This window comes from Moschus berezovskii, chromosome 25 (genome assembly GCF_049115385.1).
Source record: "Moschus berezovskii isolate FMDL1 chromosome 25, NW_MosBer_1.0, whole genome shotgun sequence".
NCBI lineage: Eukaryota > Metazoa > Chordata > Mammalia > Artiodactyla > Moschidae > Moschus > Moschus berezovskii.
The window spans coordinates 547,242-572,202 of record NC_142484.1 but is presented as its reverse complement, the minus strand read 5'-3'; the positions used below and the strand labels follow the sequence as shown (position 1 = coordinate 572,202).

At 59.6% G+C, this 24,961-nt stretch overlaps 1 protein-coding gene across 1 annotated transcript; it reads left to right on the top strand.

The window, feature by feature from the left end:
- Positions 1-24,338, top strand: DEAF1 (DEAF1 transcription factor). Its single transcript, XM_055415149.2, has 12 exons — positions 1-410; positions 2,813-2,910; positions 4,195-4,324; positions 4,572-4,718; positions 5,371-5,510; positions 6,137-6,202; positions 10,073-10,199; positions 10,852-10,980; positions 11,401-11,529; positions 12,825-13,072; positions 19,199-19,288; positions 23,909-24,338. Exons 1-12 carry the CDS (start codon positions 122-124, stop codon positions 24,011-24,013), a joined length of 1,698 nt encoding a protein of 565 aa, XP_055271124.2. The 5' UTR covers positions 1-121; the 3' UTR covers positions 24,014-24,338.
- Positions 24,339-24,961: the final 623 nt, after the last annotated feature.

Genomic DNA, 24,961 nt, shown 5'->3' with positions numbered 1-24,961 from the left:
TGCAGGGCTCGGCTCGGCTCGGCCCGGCTCGGGCGGCCTCCGCGGGCGGCGCGCTTCGGGCTCCGTCCCGGCCTTCGGGCGGCCCCGGCCGGAGCCTTCGGGCGGGCTCGGCGGAGTCCGGATGGAGGACTCGGACTCGGCCGCCAAGCAGCTGGGCCTGGCCGAGGCGGCGGCGGTGGCGGCCGCGGCCGCTGTGGCGGCGGCGGCCGCGGCCGCGGCGGGAGGCGAGGCGGAGGAGCCGGTGCTCAGCAGGGACGAGGACTCGGAGGACGACGGAGACTCGGAGTCGGAGCGCGAGACGCGGCGGGTGACGGCCGTGGCGGTGATGGCCGCCGAGCCCGGGCACATGGACATGGGCGCCGAGGCCCTGCCGGGCCCCGACGAGGCCGCCGCGGCCGCCGCCTTCGCAGGCAAGTGCCGGCCGCCCGCGGTTCGCGCCCGCCTGCCCGCGCCCGCCGCGCGCCCGCCCCGCGCTCTCGTCGCCGGTGCACACCTGCGCTGCCTCCGCCCAGCACACTCGCGCGTGCACGTCGTGTGCCCCGTGGTCCCTGCACACCTGCCCCGGGGAGCGCCCCGGCCCTCTCCCGCCGCACACTCGCTCCCTGAACGCCTTTCCCTCCTTTGAGGATTGCGTTCCTTCCGGAACCTTCTCAGCACCTGCTTCTTGCCCTGCCCGCTCTCCCCCCCCCTTATGTCCTGGTTGCTAGTGACGCGGGGGTCAGACCCCGGCCCTGTCCTGGAGGAGCGCGGGAGTGGGCGTGTCTGGTCACCTCGAATCCTGCTGGCCGGGTCCAGATGGAACTCGAGCCCTGGGGAGTGAGGCGCGCTCAGCCAGGGAGGGCCCGCAAGCGTTGGGGGCAGTGGCTCTGGAGGCCAGGACCCTGTTGCGCACTGCCCCCTCTGGCCTGTCCCCATGCACCCCACCCCCGTTTCCTTGATGGGTCTTCCCTTCCACGTTTTTGTTCTTGATGAACAGAACATGCTCATTCATAAGGTTCCTGAGCCACGTCCCAAAGCGCCCTTTAGAGGTTGTGCCTCCCTGGGACACCATCCCGAAGGAGGTAGAGACTTCCCCAAGTGACAGTCCCTCCCACGTGAGGCTCCCGGTTGGCCCACAGAGTCAGGCGCTGGAACCCCTGGGGAGTGTCCTGAGGCCCTTCTTCCTTCAGAAGGAACTTCGTGGGTTTCAGAACTGGACAGCAGCCTCCGCATCCAGGGGCTCCTGCGCTTATCTGGCGCTGGACGTTCTGGGTGGGGCCAGCTCCCCTGCTGCCCGCCTTGCCTCTGGTCTGCCTGTGCTGTGGTCTTTGGGGATTCTAACAGAAGCATGGGAAGAAGGATTTGTGGCCCTTAAATAAGGGTTCCATTTTCGTTGCTAAACTGGTTTAACGTTGAGGTCTTGAATAGTTAGGTTTTTCTTCAGGTTTATGTTATTTTTGCGCACATCTTTCTGAAGACGGAGAAGAAATATGATGCTGTTTGACCTAACATCAGAGAAATGTATTGGCGTCAGGTTTTGTTTTCTTTTTAAAATTTTTGACTTTGCTGGGTCTTTATTGCTGCGTGAGCTTTTCTGCTGCTTCATTGCTGCTAGTTGTGAGCGGAGGCTGCTGTCTAGCTGTGGTGCACAGTTTTCTCATTGCAGCGGCTTCTCTTGTTGCGGAGCTCAGCTCTAGGGTGTGTAGGCTTCAGTAGCTGCGCCTCCTGGGCTCTAGAGCACAGGCTCAGTAGTTGTGGCTTACTTGCCCTGCTGCATGTGGGATCTTCCCAGACCAGGGATTGAACCCACGTCTCCTGCATTGGCAGGTGGATTCTTTACCAGTGAGTCACCTGGGAAGCCCCAATGTCAGGTGTTTTTTTTTTTCTTGCACAGTTTTATAGTTGTGTTTTTTGAGTGTGTTAAAACTTGTTTGTTGTGAGGTACTGAGGTCAGGTGACTCCTGGGGTTCGGTAGCTCAACAGGACACCGTGCTGGGCTGCAGCTGCCTCCTCCGGGCTGCTGGCCAGGTGTGTAGATGTGAGCATGGGCTCAGGCCCCTCAGCCTCAGGCTCCCTGGGAAATGGAGGAGAAGACGTGGGGGACAGGGATTTTCAGAGCAGTTCAGTGAGCACAGGCTGACAGACTGTGCGGGACCCTTTGTCAATCTGAGCACCTCTGCCAGGCACAGACCCAGCTAGGCTCGGGACATTCTGGAACACAGTGCCACCCCTGGAGTGGGGCGAGCACCAAGGGAGGGCTGTCAGGGCAGCCTGTCAGGTGTGGGCTTTGTGGGGGTGCAGGGAGGTGGGGTGCGCAGGCTGCTGGGAGGGGCCAGGCTCCATGTTGGGGGGCGGGGGGCACCGGCAGGTCTGATGGGTTTCAGGAAGAAGAGGTCAGTGGCAGGTCAAGGTGATGGCGGGGGAGGGAGGGATGGACCTCAACCAGAACTGTGTTGACCCGTGGGGGTTCTGGGAGGGTCCCCACGACAAGGGAGGGCACTCTGGGATCTGAGACGCTCCTTCTGGGTGTTTGGTTTTGTTTTTCCTTTTTCCTAGGAGGGAGCAGGAGCCCAGGGCAGTTTGGCAGACCTGTGGCCAGCTCAGTGGGTCTTCACTGTGCGTGGCAGGCTCTGTGGGGATGGAGAGGTAGCCTCTTATCCTTGGAAGAACTGGGTCTATCAGACTGTGGTCTGGAAACATTGATCGGGCATTTCATGCCCAGGGTTAGGCCTCCCTTGGCAGTTCAAGGACCTGCCGTGGCAACTGCCCACCACCCTGTCCCCTGGTGGCCTCTGGCTCTGGCCAGGTGCTGAGTCAGGCTCCTGTGTTGCAGAGGTGACCACCGTGACAGTAGCCAACGTGGGTGCCTCGGCGGACAACGTCTTCACCACGTCCGTGGCAAATGCTGCCTCGCTCTCAGGCCATGTGCTGGTAAGACACTGGGGGGCAATTCCGGCCGCGAGGAGGGTGGCCTGTTTCCCGGGAACCCTGAGCCTGCCCTCCGCCGAGCACCCAGGGGGGATGCAGGGAGCACACCTGGGGCTCTGTACACCTGGAAGCAGAGTTGTCACTGGGACAGCGGCGGACAGAGAGCTCGCTCCTGAGTGTAAGGGCAGCAGGTCAGTGAAGGCCTCGGGGACAGGTTTAAGAATGTGGGTTCATATGCTGTGGTGCCAGGAGACCCCAGCCGGTAGCCAGGCAGCAGCTCCGTGCCTTGGGCTGGTGTCTGACCCAGCAGCGGGTTCTCTGGTCCTGAGGGCCAGGGAGTTAGGGCGCCCCGAGTCCACGCAGAGACCCCGCAGGTCTCTGAGGACAGGAAGGCCTGGAATCTGGTGTGACCTTCCTGGATGCTGACAGGGAGAGGGCGGCTCAAGTGTCCGAGCATCCCACCTGCCTCATTAGAAAGACCCTTTGTGGCTCTTGAACCAGCACAAAACGTTCTGCTTTTCTGCTCCAGAGTCACCCGAATCCACACTCATGCAGGGTCAATGCCCTGACTGAGGCAGTGACCCCGCAGGTCTGTGAGAGCAGGTCAGGTGTGCGTGTGCCCACGGGTGGGGGCCCTCAACCCCGCGGTTGACTGCGCACCTCCTCTAGTGTGAAGGCAGTGTTTTCAGAGAGGAGCAAAGGTCTCTGCTTTGGTGTTTCCCTCTCAGCGTGGTAGCAGGAGCACGTCCCAGACCTTAGTGTCGGGGCGCCTGGGTCCCTAGGCCACTGCAGGGCTGTCTGGATGAGGCCGTGAGGTGTGCCTGGGGGCAGTCAAGGTGGGCTCAGCTTCCGCACGGGTAGAATGAGGCGTCTCACTGGCCCGGGGGAGGCAGTCGAGGTCACAGCAGCATACAGGCCCGTGGGGAGGCCCCTTCTCTGGGTGGGACTTGGGCATGAGAAGGGGTCCCATACCAACCAGATCTTGGCTCCTGTACCAGTGGACGTGGCCTCTTGGAGACCGTCCCTTGAGACCTGTAACCTCGTGAGAGCTTCCTGGGCAGAAGGGAGGGCCTTTCCTGCGCCAGAATCGTGTTTATCCCTTAACTTGGACAAGCCATGTGAGCATTTGCTCAGGGCCACGCAGACCTCGCCTCTGGTTGGTCTTGGCTTGGTGTCTGGAAGAGGCCCCCCTTGGGCGGTGTCATCTGGAACCTGTCTGGGGGACCACAGCCTGGTACAGAGGGGTGCCGCGGCTGTCCCTGAGATGGTGGGTGTTTTGTCCTGCAGTCGGGCAGGACAGCCCTGCAGATTGGGGACAGCCTGAACCCCGAGAAGGCCACGCTCATCGTCGTGCACACGGACGGCAGCATCGTGGAGACCGCCGGGCTCAAGGCACCCACAGCCCCTCTCACCCCAGGTACCGCCGCCCGCTCCAGGCCTCTGGGGCCAGGTGCCCCCTGGGCTGCTGGAGTGTGTTCCTGGGTGTTTTGTGGAGAACTCGAATATCGAATACTGTTTAAGTAGAAAATGTTGCAGGCAGTGAGAGTTGCCCAGGGCTGCGGGGGCGGGGCGCTGAGCTGAGGAGGCCGTGTGAGAGTCGAGCCGTCCCGGTGCTTCGCTGTGGTCTGGGCTGTCTCACGCTCACGGTGTTTTCTTTGCTCAAGGTCCTCAATCTCCTCCGACTCCTCTGGCTCCCGGTCAAGAGAAGGGTGGCACCAAGTACAACTGGGACCCGTCCGTGTACGACAGCGAGCTGCCCGTGCGCTGCCGCAACATCAGCGGCACCTTATACAAGAGCAGGCTCGGCTCAGGTGGGCGGGGCGGGCCCAGGAGGGCGGGGGGCGGGCCCAGGAGGATGTGGGCGGGCCCAGGAGGGCGGGGGGCGGGCTCAGGAGGGCGGGGGTGGGGGTGGGGGCGGGCCCAGGAGGATGCGGGTGGTGGGCCCAGGAGGATGCGGGTGGTGGGCCCAGGAGGATGCGGGTGGGGGGTGGGGGGTGGGGGGCGGGGGCGGGCCCAGGTGGGCGGGGGTCGGAGTCGGGCCCAGGAGGATGCCCGCGGGCCCAGGTGGATGCGGGTGGACCTAGGTGGGTTGGGCTCAGACCATTGCTGCTGCTTTGAGGGTGGCCTTCTTTCTGCAGCCTCCACATAAGCTGGAGTCAAGGAAGGCTGTAATGGCATAGACTAAAGTTAAGCAAACGGGCACTTTGAGGGGGCGGTAGGCCTGGACCATGTTTCCTGAGGTCTTGGGTCCACTTGGTGCCTGGTTGGCAGGAAGCTCTGCGAGTGGGCAGAGGTCATCAGCTCCACAAAGGAGGTGGTTGAGCGCATGGTGCCCAGGGCATCAGGTGGACACTTGGGCAGGTGGTCAGATGCAACGCCCGCGGGTGTGGGTTCACAGCGGGGTGCCAGGGGACAGCTGGCCTGGTGTGAGCAGGAACCACAGCGGGCAGCCTGTCCTTTCAGGAGGCCGGGGTCGCTGTATCAAGCAGGGGGAGAACTGGTACAGCCCCACCGAGTTTGAAGCCATGGCAGGAAGGGCCAGCAGCAAAGACTGGAAGAGGAGCATCCGCTATGCGGGGCGGCCACTGCAGTGCCTCATCCAGGTACCCAAGCACTCGCCTCCCCGGCTCCCGCCTCCCAGGGTGTTGGCTACGGGGCTCTGAAGGCCCGCAGGCCGGAGTCAGACAGACAGGACTTGAGTCCTCCACTCACTTGCTGTGTGACCTGGGGCAAGTTGTTTAACCTTTTTGTTTCCTGATGTTTCAAATGGGATGTTGAGGACATTTGCATGGTACCTTGTGCAAGGATAAGCAATGGATGAGGCAACATAGCTTCCGTTTGAGTGAGTGCATGTGAGTTTATTTGTTAACAGGAGAAAATCAAACGGAAGTTTAAGATGTGTGTGGGGGAGAGACCCAATAAGACTGAGTAACTCTGTCCGTGACTTTTTAAAGACACCAACCATCTCTCTCAAGCTTATCCAAGGGGAGAGGGCCCTACACCTGTTTCCAGCTTAGCTCTTGGGTTTGGCAGAGGCATCACGCCCATACTCCCTGGATGGGGGAGGTGGATGGCGTGTGCAGAGAGGTTCTGGAAGCAATGGGTTCCATCCTCATGGGGGGTCAGGGTGGAGCTGGTTGGAGCCTGGGCCTGTCACTTGAGGGCCACCCTCTCATTCGTCGCGGTGTCTCAGACCCTCTCCCGTGTCGTGGTGTCTTTCGAACCCCAGGATGGGATACTGAACCCTCACGCAGCCTCCTGCACCTGTGCCGCCTGCTGTGACGACATGACCCTGGTGAGTGCCCCCGGCCCCTTCAGCTCCTCTCCGGCTGCTTCCCCCTTAGTTTCCCCTCAGACTCTGTTCTTCGGATGTTGCTCTGATGGCTGAGGCCTCAGGCGGGCCCTGGGATTGCTCGGAGAAGCTGAAGGGGAACTTCTTAGATAAAATAGACCTCCATGACGTCACCGTCGTGGCCCCCCTCCCCCGTGTTTTCGAATGGTGATGACAACGTGCTGTTTTATGTTTTGCATTTTTAACATCGTTTTGTAAAAAATACTACACGGAACTGCTTTGTAAAGAGAACGCTTAACGTCTTTTGCGGAGAAGGCAATGGCAAGCCACTCCAGTACTGTTGCCTAGAAAATCCCATGGATGGAGGAGCCTGGTAGGCTGCAGTCCGTGGGATCGCTAAGGGTCGGACACGACTGAGCGACTTCACTTTCAGTTTTCACTTTCACACATTGGAGGAGGAAATGGCAACCCACTCCAGTGTTCTTGCCTGGAGAATCCCAGGGATGGGGGAGCCTGGTTGGCTGTCGTCTATGGGGTTACACAGAGTCGGACACGACTGAAGTGACTTAGCAGCAGCAGCAGCAACGTCTTTTGAAGTCTTTCCTTACCCTGATTCCTAAGTGTTTAAAGATGGGCATTGTTCTGACTGACGTTGCTGAGTGGCTTTCAGTGTGATGCCAGTTTGTAATGTGTGAACGACCAGCCTTGTTTCAGTCATTCTTATTGTTGAATATTATTTTTAAATGTCTCAAAATTAACTAAAAACCTGCTTAATGAGGTTTCTTCTTAAAAAAATTTTTAAGGTTTTTTTTTTTTATTTTTTAGTACTTTTAAAGCATTTATTTACTTTTGGTTGCCCCGGGTCTTTGTTGCGCGCAGGCTTTCTCCAGCTGCAGCGGGTGGGGACTGCTCTGCTTGCAGCGTGCGGGCATCTCGCTGTGGAGCACAGGCTCTGGGACATTCAGGCTTGAGCACTGGCAGTGCACAGGCTCAGTTGTGGTGCATAGGCTTCGTTGCTCTGCGGCTTGTGGAATCTTCCCAGACCAGGGATCGAACCCGTGTCCCCTGAATTGGCAGGCAGGTTCTCATTCGCTGTAGCACCTGGGAAGTCCTCCTTTTTAAAGTTCGATTGCTCATCTGCTTCACCGTTAGCAGCTGTAGAAGAAAGCATAATTGGAGACGCGTTCTTGATTGGGGACCAAATACTCTGAGACTGTCTGGTTTGTATGCAGATCACACGTGATTCTAGCAGAACGTTGTTGTTACTCACTATGTCTTGTTCGACTCTGTGACCCCATGGACTGCAGCACACCAGGCTTCCCTGTCCTTTACTATTTCCCAGACTTGCCTCAAACTTAGGTCCAGTGAGTCGATGATGCCGTCCACCCATCTCATCCTCTGTCGCCCCCTTCTCCTTCTGCCCTCAATCTTTCCCAGCATCAGGATCTTTTCCAGTGAGTGGGCTTTTGGCGTCAGGTGACCAAAGAATTACCCAGCAGGATATTTGTGTGAGAATAAAATACTTCTAAAGTTTGCTTGGGGGGACCGGCAGGTGATGTTCTTGGAGATCTTGCAGGAGTCAAAGGAACAGAGTAGGAGGTTTGCCCCGACAGGAAGCATGGAACACACAGCAGGGTAGTCTGTGGTTTCTGCAAAGGCTGAAACCCCGAGGTGTCACCTGCAGGGCGGAACCTGGATGCTGAAAGCTAGAAGCTGCCAGAAGAGAACTCAGGGATGCTGTGGACCTGTGAGGTGGGAGCCTCTTCTCCCCAGATAGGTCTACAGGTTTGACATAGCTCTCTTCACAGTCCTGGCAGGATTTTAAGGGTTCTAAGAGGTTTCTGTGGAAAGGCAGAAGAAATGCGATTGCAGCTCGGCTTTGAGGATGAAGATTTAAGACTGGAGGGGTCACAGCTCAGGACCCCCGCCTTGTCGAGTGGTGTCCTTAGGTGAGAGCCTGTGGTTTTGCGGAGGGGAGCCTGTCAATCTAGGGGCAGGCCAGCCACCCACACTCAGACCCAGAAGGTGTGGGGACAGTCGGACACTGTAGGCATAGAAGTGACCCTTGACCTAGACGTCATGCTTTATACACCAGTGAATCAAAAGTGGATTCTAGAGTTAGATTTGTTGAAAACAAAATTAAAGTTTTTAGAAGAAAATCTCTGATCTCAGGTTAGACCTGGGAATTCTTAGAAATGGAACCAAAGGTGCAGTCCGTGAAATAAAATCTCGTATGTCTCCTTCATCAAATGGACATATTTTGGCTTCCAAGTCGGGAACGGTGGTCTGCAGAGCTCCATGGACCAACCCCCAGAAACATAACCCTCATTGGCAAAATAATGGAAAAAACCTGTTTAAGTACTCTGAAAGCTGTCCTGGGGGCATATAGCAAAAAATAACTAATCTGGGAGAATCTTGTGAGTCTGGTGTGTGAGCCAGGGCCTATTCCCTCCCTGCGGCCCTGCTTGGCTGAGGGGAAGCTCCGTTCCAGGCCCCTGGCCCCATCGTTCCGGCCCCGCTCTCCTGTACCCCACGCGGCGGAGGTCCCTAGTGGAGGTCCCCGCAGTGGGGGCAGCGATAGGACCAAGGAGCTAGGCTGATGGCCGTGAGTGCTGCCCAGGCTCCGCTCCAGGGCGGTGTGTGGGTGGATGCCAGCTAAACGACTGTCCTGGGACGTTTCCTCTGGGTGTGTCCCAAAAGCCCCCAGTAAAGAGCCCCAGGCACCTGGGTCCCACAGCGGAGCAGTTTGCAGAGAGTAGAGCAGTCGGCCGGAAAGCGCAGAGCCAGCAGCTGGTGCGGGGGCTTGACTGCTGCTGCCCGGAGGGCCGTGGGGGCCAGCTTGTGCAGGACTGCAGCTGGGAAGCCTGGAGGGGAGCAGCCTTCTGCACGGCGGCTCAGTACAGCGCCCAGAGTGTCCAGCTTCAACAGAAATCACGAGACATGTAAAGGAATGGGGGTGTGTGGACCCCACAGAAGAACAGCAGCAGGCAATAGATGCTTCCTGTTGTAGCAGCAGCTGACGGGGCTTCCAGGCAGGCTCTGTGTCTGCAGGGCAGAAGCGTTCTCAGCAGGCATCTCGGTCTCAGTCTGCGGGGCTGGGGCGGGCACCACGGCCTGGGTACCACTGTCGGGCAGCGCGCCCGGGGCAGCGGCAGCACACGCGGGCTTTCTCACAGATGCGGCGGTGGCAGCTCAGGTCCTAGTTTGCTGCTGGCAGGGGTCCCTCTTGGCCTGCAGGCTCTCATTCATGTAGCAGTTAGGGGGTGTTTCTGTGACTCCTCCTACAGGGACACTAAGCCCATCAGGTTAGGTCCCCACCCTCTTTACTCCTAATGCAGCCACACTGCTGGTTGAGACCTCACAGTTCAGCCTAGAAGGTGTGACAACATCTCATCGCGTGGAGAAAATCACAAAAGGGAGGAACCCAATGGAGATCCTGGGGTTGAGAAGAAAGTCCACGCTTGGGTCCACAGCACATGTGAAAGGGCAGCAGGGAGGGCCAGTGAGCCCACGGGGTCTTGGGCACAAGCTGGAGGCCCCCCAACTTTCCCCTTGTCCTGCCTTCCTGCCCCATCGATGGCCTCTGCTCCTGCATGTTTGGGTCTGTGGGGTACCCCTGCCCTCATGGGCCCCATTTGTTTTCTGTCTTTCGGGAATTCCTAGAAACCTGGTGTGGATGACGCTCACTGTTTGAAGCAATGCTACTCACTCGTTCTCCCCGAAAGCACCTCTTCTGTCACTTCGAGGCGCTGGGGGCTGAAGGGAGCTAAGAGCTTGGCGCATCCCTGCGTGGCTGTGTCCCTGGGTGGGGCGTCCATCGGGACAGAGTCTGGGTGGTTCCCTCACATCTCACTCTGTCCCCCCACCCCCTAGAGCGGCCCCGTCAGGCTCTTCGTGCCCTACAAGAGGCGCAAGAAGGAGAGCGAGCTGCCGGCCACGCCCGTCAAGAAGGACTCGCCCAAGAACATCACCCTGCTCCCCGCCACCGCCGCCACCACCTGTGAGTGTCCTGAAGCCAGTGCCGCCACGCGCACTTTTCGCGCGTCCTGCTCACGCGTGTGGCCAAGGGCTTCAGGTCTAAAATGGCACAGCTTCTGGTCCCAGAGGCTCCTCGGCCTCCTGGGTCCCGGCCTCTCCTCCACACCAGCTTCATGCTGAGACTGGGGGTCTGGGTCTCGGGCAGCCCCCCGCCCTCAGAGGCTGTGTACACCCTAGCAGGCAGGCGAGGCTGGTGGGACTTGAGGGAGGAGCCCCTGCTCCTGAAACCTTGAGATGGTGGGTGGGGGTGGGGGGAAGACCCAGAGGGAGGGAAGGTCTGGGGGCTGACGGGTCCTCAGAGACTGTCCACGCACGACCCAGTGGGCCCTTGGGGCCCGGAGGGCACGGAGCTCCGAGATGCTGGGAGGCGTGGCTGCTGTTTCTCTTCAACTTCGATGAGAGCGTTTTCCTTAGAGAGGGTGCATGCATGTGTGTGTTTAGGATCCAATAGCAGGAGCTGCCTTGGGGCGGGGTGGGCCTTGCCCTCATTGGCACCGGGCGCCACCCTGCGGAGCTGGGCTGGGGACCCCCGGGCGCTGCTGTGCACCCCACTCCACCCCCGCCCCAATGCTGGGTTTTCGGCTGGGCAAGTGACAATTGCCCTGCCCTTGCAGTCACCGTGACCCCCTCAGGACAGATCACTACCTCGGGCGCACTGACCTTTGACCGGACGTCCACCGTGGAGGCCACTGCCGTCATCTCGGAGAGTCCAGCCCAGGGTGACGTCTTCGCGGGGGCCACAGGCAAGTCGTTTCATCCCTGATGCCTTGGCCCCGAGAGGCTCCCCCTTCCACTGGCAGGAGCCATGGAGACCCCGAAGGAGGGGGTGGGGGCAGAACCAGGACCTGAAAAGCTGAGGCTGTTCATGGAATGTAGAGAGCCGGTGGGAAGAGGCGCTGTGTGCGTCTGCAAACTCTGAGGCTACATTAGGGAGCGAAAGGGAGCAGCGGAAGCCCACCCGCTCCTGTGCCGTTCTGTCTAGCTCCGAGCCCCCGGTGCCGTCGTCGGTTCTGCTCCCCCCGGGCCCCCGGCGCTGTCGGCGGTCCTGCTCCTCCCGGGCCCCCGGCACTGTCGTTGCGGCCGTCCACTCCCTCCGCGTGCGGGCTCAGGCTGCTTGGCTGGACGCAGCAGCGGGGTCACGGGTGTGGCGCCTCTCCACACAGTGCAGGAAGCGGGCGTGCAGCCTCCGTGCAGGGTCGGCCACCCGGAGCCCCACTACCCCGGTTACCAGGACAGCTGCCAGATCGCACCGTTTCCCGAGGCCGCGCTGCCAACGTCTCATCCCAAAATAGGTGAGTGTGGAGGAAGCCTGCTCCCGCAGTCTAGGGAGGCAGTGCTGTGTTTGTAGACTGGACACTTCTGCCGGATTCTGGGTGGGACAAGGCTGCCCACCTAGTGTCCTGTGTCCTGCGGAGCCTAGAATCTGCCGGGCTCCACCCGGGACGCTGCTCTGGGTCAGTGTCCCTGAGGACACTTGTCCCCCGGCTTCAGGTGTGAGAGTGTGTGTGTTTGTGACTCACTGGCCTGAAGCTTGACAGGACGTCCCTGTGTGTGTGTGAGCGTCTGACTGTCACTATATGCCTCCCCCAACACGTTTCCTAAAGCCCAGCCCCAGGCGAGCCCCACTGGGCTGCGGCCAGCCTCGGGGGCGTCCACACCACGTGGTCACCACACTCCTGCCTGCTTGCTCCTCGCTGATTCCAGTGTGGACTCGGGGCTGCCTGTTTTCTTCAGAGTGGTGCAGCCTGTTCCTGGGGTAATCGTGTTGGGGTGGGTCCCGGTCTAGCCCGCGGGGCCGCGGAAGCAGCTGCTGCCCCCTCTGTCTGCCCTGTCCCACTGCCCGTCCCCTTACCTCCAGTGCGGTGAGGGCTGGAAGCTCGTCTCGGGGTCCCGTCCTTCCAGGCCCCTACCCTCCTGGGGGGCGGGGCTCACAGCCGAGGTCTGGCCGCTCTGTGGGTCTGGCTCCTGAGCACTGACCGTGCATCTTGCATAGCTGTTGTCTAGTGGTTACACCTGGAAGCTGGAAACGGGCCGTGGTGGGACATTTGTACCAGAGACTCAACCGGTGCTCCCATCAGGGCTATCCTTAGGAGGAGGCCGATGTGCACAGCACAGCCTGGGTGCATGCGTCTCCCCAAGGGCGTCTCTGCCCAGGCCCCTCGGGACAGAGGTGGGCAGGCCTCGTGAGTCCAAAGTGTGAGTCTCCACGTCCTGTCCAGAGCCAGCGTCGCTCCAGGTTCCCTTTCCAGCCCCGTAATTTCTTCTGCAGCTGAGAGGAACCTGCCCCCCACCAGCCCTGATCTGTACCCCAGCCCCTGTGCCCACAGACAACCCTGAAGGTTTCTGTGTGAGCAGAAACGAAACCAGGAGGCTTCAGCTCCTGCGTGCAGTTGGTGCGCCGTCTGTGGTCGGGCATCTGTAGCCACAGCAGGGGTTGGAGGGGGAGCCGGGGGGTGAGGGCGTCTCTGTACCTGCAGCGTCTTAGGTCCCCTCTAGGCCTGCGCTCCGTGCACCAGCCCGCTGTCCCATGCTCTTGCAGCCAGGCAACCTGCTGACCCCTTGCTCTGTTTTGCTTCCCTCGGGCTAGTGCTGACGTCCCTGCCGGCCCTGGCAGCGCCGCCCTCCACCCCCACCAAAGCTGTCTCCCCCGCGGTGGTCAGCGGGCTGGAGGTGTCGGAGCAGCGGAGCTGGCTGTACCTGGAGGAGATGGTCAACTCCCTGCTCAGCACCGCGCAGCAACTGAAGACGCTGTTTGAACAGGCCAAGCAGGCCAGCTCCTACCGGGAGGCCGCCGCGGCCCAGGCCAGAGCCCAGGCGGACGCCGAGCGGAAGGAGGTACTGTCCGCGCTGCAGGTCTGCGTCCACCTTCCCGGGAGGGGTGCCGGGGGCGCACACGCAAGTGAAGCTTCTCTGCTGGCGGGGGCAGGCGTCCCCTTCGGGTGTTCGGCTCTCACACATGCCCCAGTGCCACCTGTCGCAGACGACGCTCGTCCCGTCAGGCCAGCCTCCCGGGGATCGTCTCCTGTGACGCAGAGTCACGGGGACGGAGCAGCATCCATGCTGTGCTCTCGGGGCAGCGGGCAGGGCGGCTGTGCGTCATCTGGCGCCTGCCCCTTCAGGAGGCCAGCTCTGTGCCTGCATCCCGCCCCAGAGGCGCTGTTGTGGGCACTTCACGCCGCACATTCAGGGTCAGGAAGCCTCGTGCCCAGAGTGCTTCCTACAGCACAAGGGCCCTAAGCCCCCAGCGACCCCGGAGCCCTCGTGGGGGCGGCTGCCTCGTGCCCAGAGCCCTCGCGAGGGGCCAGGGCCGGCTGCGAGCAGGCAGCAGGGGGTGTTGCTGGTTGCAGTCGCTGTGGACTGTGGTTTGTAAATGAGCCGTGTGGTTTTTTTCTCACCAAATCTGTATGAGAAAAATTTTCATCTTAGTACTAGTGTTTATAGACAAGAGGAAAGAAGCTTTTATCGGGTTCTTAATTACACTTTTGTTTTGCTGAGCCTTGCAGACTCTGGCGGGGGGCTGGGGAGGACTGTCGTGGCCAGGAGGCCCCTGCGTCTCGTGGAGGTGCCTTTATTCTGGTCAGTCCCGAGCAGCCGCTTAGCACGGTCGCCTCCTCCCGGTTCGCGGACCGTCTTCGTCGCCGCCTCTCTGCTGTCTCGGCTGATTCTGACCCGGCTGTCTCAGGGTCTGCTGCGCTCACTTCTCCCCTCGCACCTGGGAACAGCCTGCGCCTGCTGATTCCAGGCAGCAGCCCTGAGCTCCGCTGGGCTCTGTGTGCTCACCGGGCGAGTGCTGGGCTCCGTCTTCAGAGCAGCTGAGCTGGCTGCTCTCCTGACCACTGTGCAGGGTCCGTCTCGGTCTCCGCCGCCGGGTGTGGCTGCAGGCCTGGTCTGGGCAGGATGGGCATGGCCGTGCTGCTGCTCTCACGTCGGGGGGGTGCAGGCTCTCCTGGAGGGGGTGGGGGCACCGTGGGCACAGCTGTCTCGCCCATTGTTTCTGCTGGCTCAGCCCTGTGCTGGCTCCCTGGGAACGGCCAGGGCCTGTGGCCACCGTGCATCGCGGGTCTGCTTTCCTTGGTTTCCAGCCATCTGCAGCCCCAGCCTCAGTCTTCTGCCCACACCCTTCCCTCCCCTGCCCCTAGCTTCAGCTTCGTGCCCCCCGCCAGTTGCCCCACCTGTCAGGGCCTCCCCCCACCAGGCCGCCTCCATTCCTGCCTGCTCTCTGTGCTTTCCAGACCTCAGATCGTTGCCTCCTGGCTCCGTGGTTACCATCGGGAGGGCCAGCCTGCAGGCAGCTCTGGTGATGCGAACAACAGCTGCCCCTGTTTCTCTTCAGCCTGGGAGGCTGCGTGCCTGAGCCGCAGTGGCCTTGTGCTGCTCAGAGACCAATGTTTTAATCATTTAGTCTTTGCATATTGCACACTTACAAGCATTTCACTACTTTTACTTTTTAAATATTTATTTGTATCTGGTTTTGCATTATAACTAGTCTTCGTTGTTTTTGTGTGTTCATATGTTCACATATTTCTGATCTTATACTTTAGAAAAACCCCTAACATGCATAACGAAAGCGTATTCTTTTTCTGGTTGAAACGTGGTTCACGTGCCGTAGGATTCACCCCTTCAAGGTGCACAGTCCAGTACCTTTCTCACACAGTCACTCAGCCATCCCCATTGATTCCAGGTCTCTTCACCTCCCAGGGAGACCCCGGTCCCCGCTGCACTCGCCTGCTTCCTGCCTCTGACTCTGCCTGTTCTGCGTGTTTCTTGGAAACAGGAATCACACAGGATGTGGTCTTTTGTGTCTGGCTTCATTCCCTCAACAGAGTGTTTTCACGATGCATCCGTCCTGTGACCCGGATTAGGGTTTCACTCCTTTTTGCGACGAAACCCCCGGCAAACCCCCGCCGCCACATCTTCACGCTGCCGTCAGCAGGCGCTCCCGTCAGCGGGTGCTCCCGTTGTGTTCCCACTCTGGCCCCTGTGGCCCAGCTCTGCCATCTGCGCACAGCTGTCCGTGTGGATGTGTGCTGTCACTTCTCTGGGGTGTGAGTCTGCGAGCCAAGCCGCTGGGTCCCATGGAGGCTCCAGGTTCACTCTCTAAGGAGCTGTGTGGCCCTGTGGTTGCCTGTCCTGCGTCCACCATCATGTGTGCTATCCCCCTGCGGAGCCTGGGGGTGTGGGGTAGACCCTTGCCCTTGCTTAGAGTCCAGGGCCGGGTGTGCAGGTGTGGGCAGACTGCTGTACGCCCCCTGCCCCAGCAGTCAGACCAGCTGGACAGTGGGCAGGCGGCGCAGACTGCTGACTGCACGGAAACCAGAACCTCGTCTCAGGAGGGAAGTGCAAAAGGAAGCGGTTTAACTTTCAGTTTTACATTTTTCATAGATTTTCGTGGACTTTCTTTCACAGAATAAAGCTACAAGCAAATTCTGTGAAAATTCTCTGATGACAGATGGGCTGAAAGAGAAAGTTAGGATGCAGCGCGGGGTTCCGACCTGGACGGGTCGTGCGGGTACTTTCAGGGCCCTGTACTGGGCCAGCTGCCTGGGTTTTGTTTCTCAGATAGGACCAGCCCACAGCCACAGCTGGGCTCATCCACACGAAGGGTCCAGAAGCTGAATTCCTGCCGTGCAGACCTCCTGATGTATGTGTCCAGCGGGTCAGCCAGGAGTGTCTGGCACGGTGGGTCGCTCAGGTCCCCACCCGTAAAAGGCTGGGCTGTGCATTTTGTTTGTAATTTCATGTATTTCTAGGAAAGAAATGCGACATGAAATGCCCTTATGCCTAACAGTCCTGTTTGGTGGAAGATGCTCAGCCTTCAGTGAGACACTGGGACATCATCACATGTCCGTAACCTGAGCTCTGACGCCGGTGGGGGCTCACAGGCAGGCCCGTCTTCTCTCGGGGGCCGTTGGTGTGACGTGTCCTCGCAAGGCTGTCCTGTAAGCTGGACACATGGCCAGGGGAAGCAGTTGTCCTCTGTCCTGGCGTCAGTGGTAGGTGGAGCCGGTGTCCTCGTGTGTGTGCCCACGCTGGTGGCTCCAGGCTCCTCAGGTGACCTGGTTACGTTGCCTGCAGGTGTGGGTTGACCACCCTCCGCACCTAGTGTGTTCACCTTTGTGACTGCTGATGTGTCTGAGCCATGGCCCCTGCTGGCCACAATGCCTGGACACTGGGTCTTGGGAACCAGACTTCTTGGGGAGCCTTCACCAGGATCATCTGGGGACTGAGGGGTCTTGACTTTACTGATGCGAGAGAGGCACCCAAAATGTGTCCCTGAAGCAGGTGGCGGCAGTGAGAAATGACCTTCAGGGTCTGGGTGGAAGGAGCCAGAAGGCTGGGAGTGAGGGGGCATGAGTCTGTCGTGGAGGGCCTTCTGGGCACCTGAAGATCCCCCCACTCTGGATCACACGGCAAGAGGCAGGCACCCCCACCCCAGATCGCACAGAGAGAGACCCCCCCACCCCACAGATAACACGAAGAGAGACCTCTCCCACCCCAGATCACATGGAGGGAGGCCCCCCACCCCAGATCACATGGAGGGAGGCCCCCCCACCCTGGATCACCTGGATAGAGGTGGCCTCAGAGGAACTGTTGCTGTAGAGCCTGTTGGGAGGCAGCCACAGCATGCTTCTCAGCTCTGAGGGTCGTGTGCGGTGGAGAGCAGAGAGTGAGGCCACAGGGTCTGCGGAGGGGCGCTACGTGAGGACCCAGGCGCTTGCCTCGCAGGGAGGAAACCAGGGCTGCCTTTTTGGATGTTTTATGTGAAATTTCTTAGAAAATCAAATTTTAGCCCAAGTGAACCATCAGAGAAGCTTAGTCGGTTTTAACCACGGGGCGTTTGTGTTTCATGTGTATGATTACCTCAGCAGAGATTAAACAGGGCAGAAGACCAGGCGCCCTTCCCAGCAAGGACACCATGTCCAGCCATGTGGCTGCAGGGCGCTGGGCCTGTGCTGTGGCCTGTGTCCATGTCCCTGGCTCCTTCTTGGGCCTTTGCTGGTCACCCGACTTCCCGTCAAGAGGGAAGTGTGGTCAGAAGAGCCGCTGTGCTGAGGGCTCCCTCCAGCGCCACGGGCACACAGCAGACACTGTTCTCAGCGCTGGTGGAAGCCCAGTGCCCGTGGGTCAGCAGTGCCATCTCTTCTGGCTGCAGGAGTGTTTCCTGTGGCCGCTGGGGGGAAGGCTCTTGCGTTTCTCCCTTCTCAGGGCCTCTCACCCCAGGGTCCAGCCTGGCACGTGGGCCACGCTGGAGGTTCCAGCTCTGAAGTGCAGCAGTCCCCCTTTTCCTCACTGGCACGCTGGTGGGGGCTCCTCCTGGACAGAGCTGGTGTGGGGTGTTTCCAGAACCCTCCCCGCAGATTGTCTCTAGTCCGTTTGTGTCTGGAGGACCCAGGGGGCCTGTGTCATGTGCTTTACTCACCTTGTCGCCGTTAGGCAGCTGGAACTCTCTTGGTGTCTCGCAACTCCCTCCCCGGCCCCTTTGAACACCTCTTTCCTCTCTAGGACTAGAAGACCCCCTGGGCCCAAACTGGGGGCCCCCTGCCTCAGCCCCGTTGGTGTAGTTGAGTCACTCAGTTGTGTCCGACTCTGCAACCCCCTGGACCGCAGCTCGCAGGCTCCTCTGTCCTTCACTGTCTCTGGGGGTTTGCGCACACTCCTCTTCTTTGAATCAGTACTGCCATCCAGCCCCAGGCCTGGAATCAGCCGTGGAGAATGAATGGTCTTAGGACCCAAGATCTGGGCCTTGCTGGCCAGCAGCGCGGAGCCCTGTGGGTCCTGGCGGGCATGTGCAGACCCTGCCCTGGTGCTCTCCACTGCCCGCCTCCCCCCACACGTGTGCTGATGTGTCTGACTTAGATCCCGAGCTTCTACTTATTTCAGGTTAAGAAATAGTTTTCCCAAGGGGATGAGTTCGGAAGGCCCAAGGGGTTGGAAATACTTTCTGCACAAAAGCGGTGCCTGCCCCCGAGGGTCATCACACCGCAGGCCTTTGCTTCAGGTGAGAGGCGTTGACTCAGCACCTGCTCTTGTCCAAGGACGGCCCTGGTGCTGGGAGCACAACCAGGGTGAGCCCAGGTGCTGGTGGTGGTTGGGGTGAGGCGTGAGGGCTCCCAGACGAGAGGCAGGAGGGTCCATGGGGCCCCAGACCTTGTGGGCAGCTGCCGGCTGCTCCACGCCCAGTGCTGGGGGCTCTGCAGGACCTCTGCTTTCCCTGGGAAGCCGTGTGGCCACAGGCTTCGTGCTGCTGCTTTCCTCTGTCCTGGAGAGGAGAGGCAGGGCCGAGCCAGCCTACTGCCTCAGAGCCCTCTGATGTGGGAGTTTCCCGAAGGAGTTGGGGGTGACGGGTTATAGGTGGAAAGTGTTGGTCAGTATTGTGGTCAGCAGAGAAGGAAGCTGAATCCAGAACAGGAACCAAGACACAGCATGCAGTTTTTGCCCACACAGTCCCCCACCAGCTGGAGCAGGGGCCTGGCCTGCAGCGTGCTGGGGTCCTGGTTGCCTGCCACCGTGGGTCACAGCTGCACACACTGGCCCGGCCCCGTCACCCCTTTGCACCACCCCCTACCGCCTCTCCCTACTCTGGAAGGAGCAGCGTCACGCTTTGTGGGGAAAGCACACAGAAGGACTATTTCATGGAGCCCAGCTGGTGGGCTGGGGGCGCCTGGGGTACAGGACAAGGGGCACCCAGGCTGTTAGTGGGGGTCCAGGCGGGGCCGCAAGGGCCTGGCCACTCAGGGGCTGGTCCTGAACGCCTGAGAATTCTGGTCCTCCCAGGTTTGGGGTGGAAATGAAATCCCTGCAGTTTGGAGCAAGGTTGGCCTGTATGTGGTCCAGCCCCCTGCCTCCTGCTCAGGGTCTGTGAGGCGAGGGCAGGAGACGCGGTCGGTCTGGTCCCGGTCACCAACCCCCTTCCGTGTCTCTGGGCGGCGTGCCCACCACTGACACCCTGTCGTCTTGCAGCAGTCCTGTGTGAACTGTGGCCGCGAGGCCCTGAGCGAGTGCACCGGCTGCCACAAGGTCAACTACTGCTCCACCTTCTGCCAGCGCAAGGTAGGCCCCGCCCCGCCCCGCCCCGCCCCGCCCCGCGCCCCGTTCCGCCCCGCCCCGCGCCCCGTCCCCAGGCTACCCGCGCAAGGTCGGCCCCGCCCCGCGCTGCGCCCCGCCCCCAGACTGCCCGCGCAGGGTAGGCCCCGCCCCGCCCCCAGACTGCCCACCGAAGGTAGGCCCCGCCCCGCGCCCCGCCCCCAGGCTGCCCGCGCAAGGTTTAGGCCCCGCCCCGCGCCGTGCCCCGCCCCCAGACTGCTCGCGCAGGGTAGGCCCCGCCCCGCCCCCCCAGACTGCCCGCCCAAGGTAGGCCCCGCCCCGCCCCCGTCCCTTCCGTGGCCCCAGGCCCCAGCAGGGCCCCCAGGCAGCCTCCTGTGCCACGGGCTGTGGCCATGGAAGCCACTGCTCACCCACGGCCTCAGCCTTATCGCGGTCAGCATCCCCAGCCTGGCTGCCTGGTCACAGGTCCTGGCTGATGCCCGCTGTGCTTCTGCTTCCCTCCCTTGGCCTTTGACCCTAAGGAGACTGGAGAGAGTAGTGGTTGCTAGCTCTCTAGCCCTTACTCAGAGTGCGAGGCCGCGCAGTGGGCTGGGGGCCTGTAGGCTTCGCCTTTCCTGGAAATTTTCCACAGTGGGAGATGGTAACATGATGAGTGGGCAGGCAGTGGCACAAGTCGTCCTTTGTGTTGTCCCGGCTGCCTGGGGCCTGGAGCCGGGTGTGTGGACACAGCCTCTGCAGCGCCCATAACTCCCGTCCTTAGATGCCCTTCAGTGAGAGGTGGGCAGGGCTGACCCCCATGACCAGGGTGTGTAGGACCTTCCTCCTCCACATCTCAGGGCTGCATGGGGTGCTGAGGAGGTCAGCACAGCGTGGAAAGCATGTCCATGGCTCCCAGCTTGCTCCCGGGCCCTGCCTGTGTGTCGGGCTGGACGCTTGGGGAAGAGACCCACGTATTTGCTTCTCCCTGGTCTCACCAGTGGGCTGGGCACTGAGGACAGGGCCCCTGCTTGCCCGCTGTGCCTGGGGTGCTGCGGGGAGCTCGGGGTGCCAGGAGGAGCCAGCTTGTGATCCCAGAGGGCAGCTGACTGCTGGCGTCCCTGACTTTGAACCATCCCCAGAAGATTTGTGGGTTTATTTCTTGACGCAGTAATTTTAGCCAGATGCCATCTTGACTGAAAGCAGCTGCACTCTTACTGAATTGGGCGCTTACGTTTTGGATGTAACCTCCATTTCTTCCATTGACTGTGTTAGATTTGTCCTCTTTCAGCGTGCTACCCTGATAAAGACATGGGGTTTGTCTTTTGTTTACAAAAACCGACGTACAGTGAATTTCAGAAACGCTGATTTTCACGTGTAGTCCAAAGTGCACACTCGGCAGGACCCACAGCTCCTTGTGATGAAAGCTGGTGCCCGCACCCCATGCTCCGAGAGCTGGGGGCGCTCGGTACCGCTTCCTTTCCTACAAGCGGGGCGGCCGTGAGCTGTGGTGCTTTTATGTGCAGACTCTGTTTCTTTTCCAAATCTTGTTTGGGGGTGTGTTTGTTTTATACCTTCACTGAGGGGGATAGAATTCACATACCATAAAATCCGCCAAGTTTCAGTGCACAATTCAACGATTTATTGTAAGTTTGCATTGTGAAAACATCACAACTCAGTTTTGGGACCTCCTATCACCGTAATACTTTGGCCACCTCATGCGAAGTGTTGACTTATTGGAAAAGACCCTGATGCTGGGAGGGATTGGGGGCAGGAGGAGAAGGGGACGACAGAGGATGAGATGGCTGGATGGATTCACCAACTTGATGGACATGAGTTTGAGTGAACTCCGGGAGTTGGTGATGGACAGGGAGGCCTGGCGTGCTGCGGTTCATGGGGTCGCAAAGAGTCGGACACGACTGAACGACTAAACTGAACTGAACTGATCACCCCCAAAAGGCTGCTCAGGCCGACGCCCCTGGGCACTGGTGACCGGGAGCCTCTTCCTCTGTTGCTTTTGCCATAGTGGACTCATGCCGCGTGTGGTCTCCTGCATCCGGCTCCCCCAACCAGCTTTCAGGTCCACCCCGTGGGCCCGAGTAGTGGGCCCGGTGTGGCTGGACCTTGCCTGTTCTCCAGCCGTCAGCTGACGGACGTCTGGACGGCCCCCGCTGTGTGACTGTCGGTGGACGCTCACGAGGGCTCGCCGGAGGGCAGGTGCTTGTCTCGGCGATGTTCACGTGTGCATTTTATGGCAGACTCATGTGTGACTGTTAGAAACTCGGCTTGGCCGGCAGGGCAAGTCCACCCTGTCCGCAGCGCTCGCTCTCGCCTCTGGCTGCAGCCCTGCCGCTGGGTGTGCAGCAGCGCTGGTGGGTTTCGTGTGCGTCTCTCTGGTGACTGATGATGTTGAGCAGCTGAATGTCCTTTGGGCAGAAGCGTCTGTGTACATCTTTGCCCATCTAAATTGTTCCTTTCCTTGTCAAGTGTGGAGACGTCTCTGTGCAGTCTGGACACACATTTGAAGCCCAGTTTTTAAACATTTTTTATTTTTTATTCTTTTTTATTTTCGGCCATGCCGTGCAGCTTATGGGCTCTTAGTTCCCCACCCAGGGATTGAACCTATGTCCCCTGCAGCGGAAGTGCGGAGTCCTAACCCCTGAAAGGCCAGGGAAGTCCCAAGAAGCCCAGTTTATTAAAAATGTTCTTAATGGAGATCACGCTGTTGATAATAGTATCTGACTCAAGATCAGGGAAATCTACTTTTTCCTAAAACATTTATAAGAATTTACTATTATTTTGGGGGCTGCACCACACGCACAGCTTGCTGCATCTCAGTCCCCCGACCCTGGCCAGATCCTAACCTCTGCACCGTCGGGAACTCCCTGTAGCTTGTTTTTAGATTTATGATCCATCTTGAGTTAATTTTTACGTATGGTGTGAAACATTGTGGACGTGAGCCCAACACACTTTAAGTTTTACATACTATATAGATTTACATAGTCAGGTAATTTACATAGGTAATTTTCAAGTTAAAAATTTATTTGAGTCGGAAAACGGCAAATGCTGAAGAAGATGGGGAGAGAGTGGGACCCTCCGGCACCGTTGGTGGGAATGTGGATTGGTGTGGCCACAGAGGAAAACGGTCTGAGATTTCCTCAATTTAATAAAGTTGGAGTTACCTGTGATGCAGCCATCCTGGACAGACATCCAGACAAAATTCTAATCTGGAAAGATAAATGTACCCCAGTGACCACAATAACAGTATCTACAGTAGCCAAGACATGGAAGCAACCTGTGTCCATCAGCAGAGGAGTGGATAAAGAAGTTGTGGTACGTGTCCACAACGGAGTATCAGTCAGCCATAAAGAGAGAACGGGATAATGCCATCCGCAGCAGCACGGATGAACCCAGAGCTTATCGTACTAAGTGAAGTAAGCCAGACGGAAAAAGACAAATATATCACTTACGTGGAATCTAGAAAATGATACAGACGAACTCATTCACAAAACCCAAACAGACTCACAGACACCAGAACAGACTTGTGGTTGCCAAGGAGCGAGGGGCAGAGAGGGGCTGACTGGGAGTTTGGAATTAGCAAAACGAGGATGAAAAAACAAGGTCCTGCCGTGTTCACTATCCTGTGATAGATCATATTGGAAAAGAATATGTGAAAGAAAAAATGCGTCTAGAAGTCACTTTGCTGCACAGCAGAAATTAACGGTGTAAATCAACTATGCGTCACAGAATTTGCTCTCTTGATTCACAGCAGACCTGGTTTTTCTGCGCTTCTCAGATAACTGTTTTTACAAACGAAAGGTCTGTGGCCTGCACGCACTGACAGGTGACGGTCAGCGTTTTTAGGAGGAGGGTGTCTTTTGAATTAGGTCCGTGGACACTGAGCAGACCACAGTGGGGCGTAAACGCAGCCTGAGCAAGCCTGGGACGGCTGAGCCCGCGTGACGGGCTCTGTTGTGACATGTGCTTTATTCTGGAGATGAACCTGTGCTAGCTCCCAGCTGTGCCTGTAATGATTTGAAATGTCACCTTTCTGTTGTGAAAATAAGGCACACGTATTGTAGACGGTACGGAGGCAGAGGACAGCACGGAGAGACGACGAGCCCGCTCCCGGGTCACCTGGGCTCCGCTGCTCCGCGGGTGTGCGACGCTCGCGCATGTCTTGTGCTTCACTGAACCCTGATCTCCCGTGTGTTTGGGGCCCACGTCTCCACTGATCACACCCCGTTAGGCCCCCAGAGCCTGTGAGTGGGGCAGCATCTCCTGCCCCAACGGCAGGTGTGGGCCGTCTTCCCTGACCTCCTGGGGGCCATGGTCACCCAGCGCCTCTGTGGGCACACTGTGTTCTCACTTGGGGGATCATTAATAACACGGGGGCAGCAGCGCCAGATACAAGTATTCCTCTCCAGCTGTGATTATGTTTGCTTGATCCCAGGGAGGAAGCTGCCAGATCAGAGTGCAGACGTGTTTCCAGGCTCGTCCAGGCTGTCTGCCTCCGAGCGGGTTCCTTAAATAGGGTGGTCGAGGCCAGGCACCCCCTACCCAGGAAGGCTGGCTCTCAGCACGCGCAGGACTGCGCCTCGGGTGGGCGGCCACTCCCAGAACCGTGACTCGGTCTGTCCTTCCTTGCAGGACTGGAAGGACCACCAGCACGTGTGCGGGCAGTCTGCGGCTGTCACCGTCCAGGGGGATGACGTCCACGTCGGCGAGGGCGTGACCGAGAAGGTCGCCGTGTGAGGGCTTGCGGGGCCTCTGTGGCCAGGAAGGACCCTGGAGGACAGGGGACTCTGAGGACAAGGAGGAACTTGCTGGCCAAGTTACAAGTGGACATCGGGCGACCGGTGCTCTCGGCGGCACGCTCCCACTGCCGAGCTCCGGGGGACGGGCGCTGGCCTCTCCGTGGCTGCTGGTGGACACGGCCTGGGCCCCAGTGCTCGCGGTGCTTTTTTTAATCCCTTGGATCATGAGCGTCCAGTCTTCCCTACGGGTGTGTCGTGTTCTGCAACACGCGTGTAAATAGACGTGTCTTGTCAATAAAGTCGATACCCCTGTCCCACCCAGACAGGCGACTCCAGCCCTGACCTCCCCAGGAGCTGTTCTTGACGCAGCTCAGAAGCCTTGAATGGAGGGGCCCTGCCCGGCGGGGGGCCCAGAGCCTCCAGCCGGGCAGGCTGAGCCCCGCTGTCCAGGCTCGGGGAGACGAGGTGCCCTGGCCTGCCACCCTCCTCCGCATGGGTGCGCCGGGCTGCTGGGGACCTGCCCAGCGCAGCTCCTGCCCGAGCCCAGCCGTCTCACCCAGCACGGCGGCAGCCTGGGGCCTGGTCCCTGCGGCTTCCTGAGCCCACCTGTGTCCATCACCAGTTCTGGGGGAGCCCCGGGCTTGTGGTGCCCCCTCTTCTCTGCACTGACCCCAACCACTCCCTGGACGGTTCTGCCACATTCATCTCCCAGCTCCTGTTTCCAGAAGGTTCTTCTCAGTCCATAGCACATGGCCTTTGGGGATGCCACTGGCTCCGGGTGAACCCAGGGGGTGGCTAGAGGCCTGAGGGAGGGGGCTGTGAGCCCAGGAGCCCCGGGGGACGTCCCCACGCCTGGTCTGGCTGCAGATGGTGGAGGGCCCGGCCCCCAAAATTGTCTGCTGGCGCTCTGCTCGGCCTCCACAGACTAAGTGGGTTTATTCGGGTT

What these genes read in the sequence shown, in the direction of transcription:
- DEAF1 (XM_055415149.2), top strand. Translation starts at nt 122, where the DNA reads ATGGAGGACTCGGACTCGGCCGCCAAGCAGCTGGGCCTGGCCGAGGCG. An exon ending in CACTGCAGTGCCTCATCCAG is followed by an intron (nt 5,511 to 6,136) that starts GTACCCAAGCAC and finishes TTCGAACCCCAG; the next exon opens with GATGGGATACTGAACCCTCA. An exon ending in CGTCTTCGCGGGGGCCACAG is followed by an intron (nt 10,981 to 11,400) that starts GCAAGTCGTTTC and finishes CTCTCCACACAG; the next exon opens with TGCAGGAAGCGGGCGTGCAG.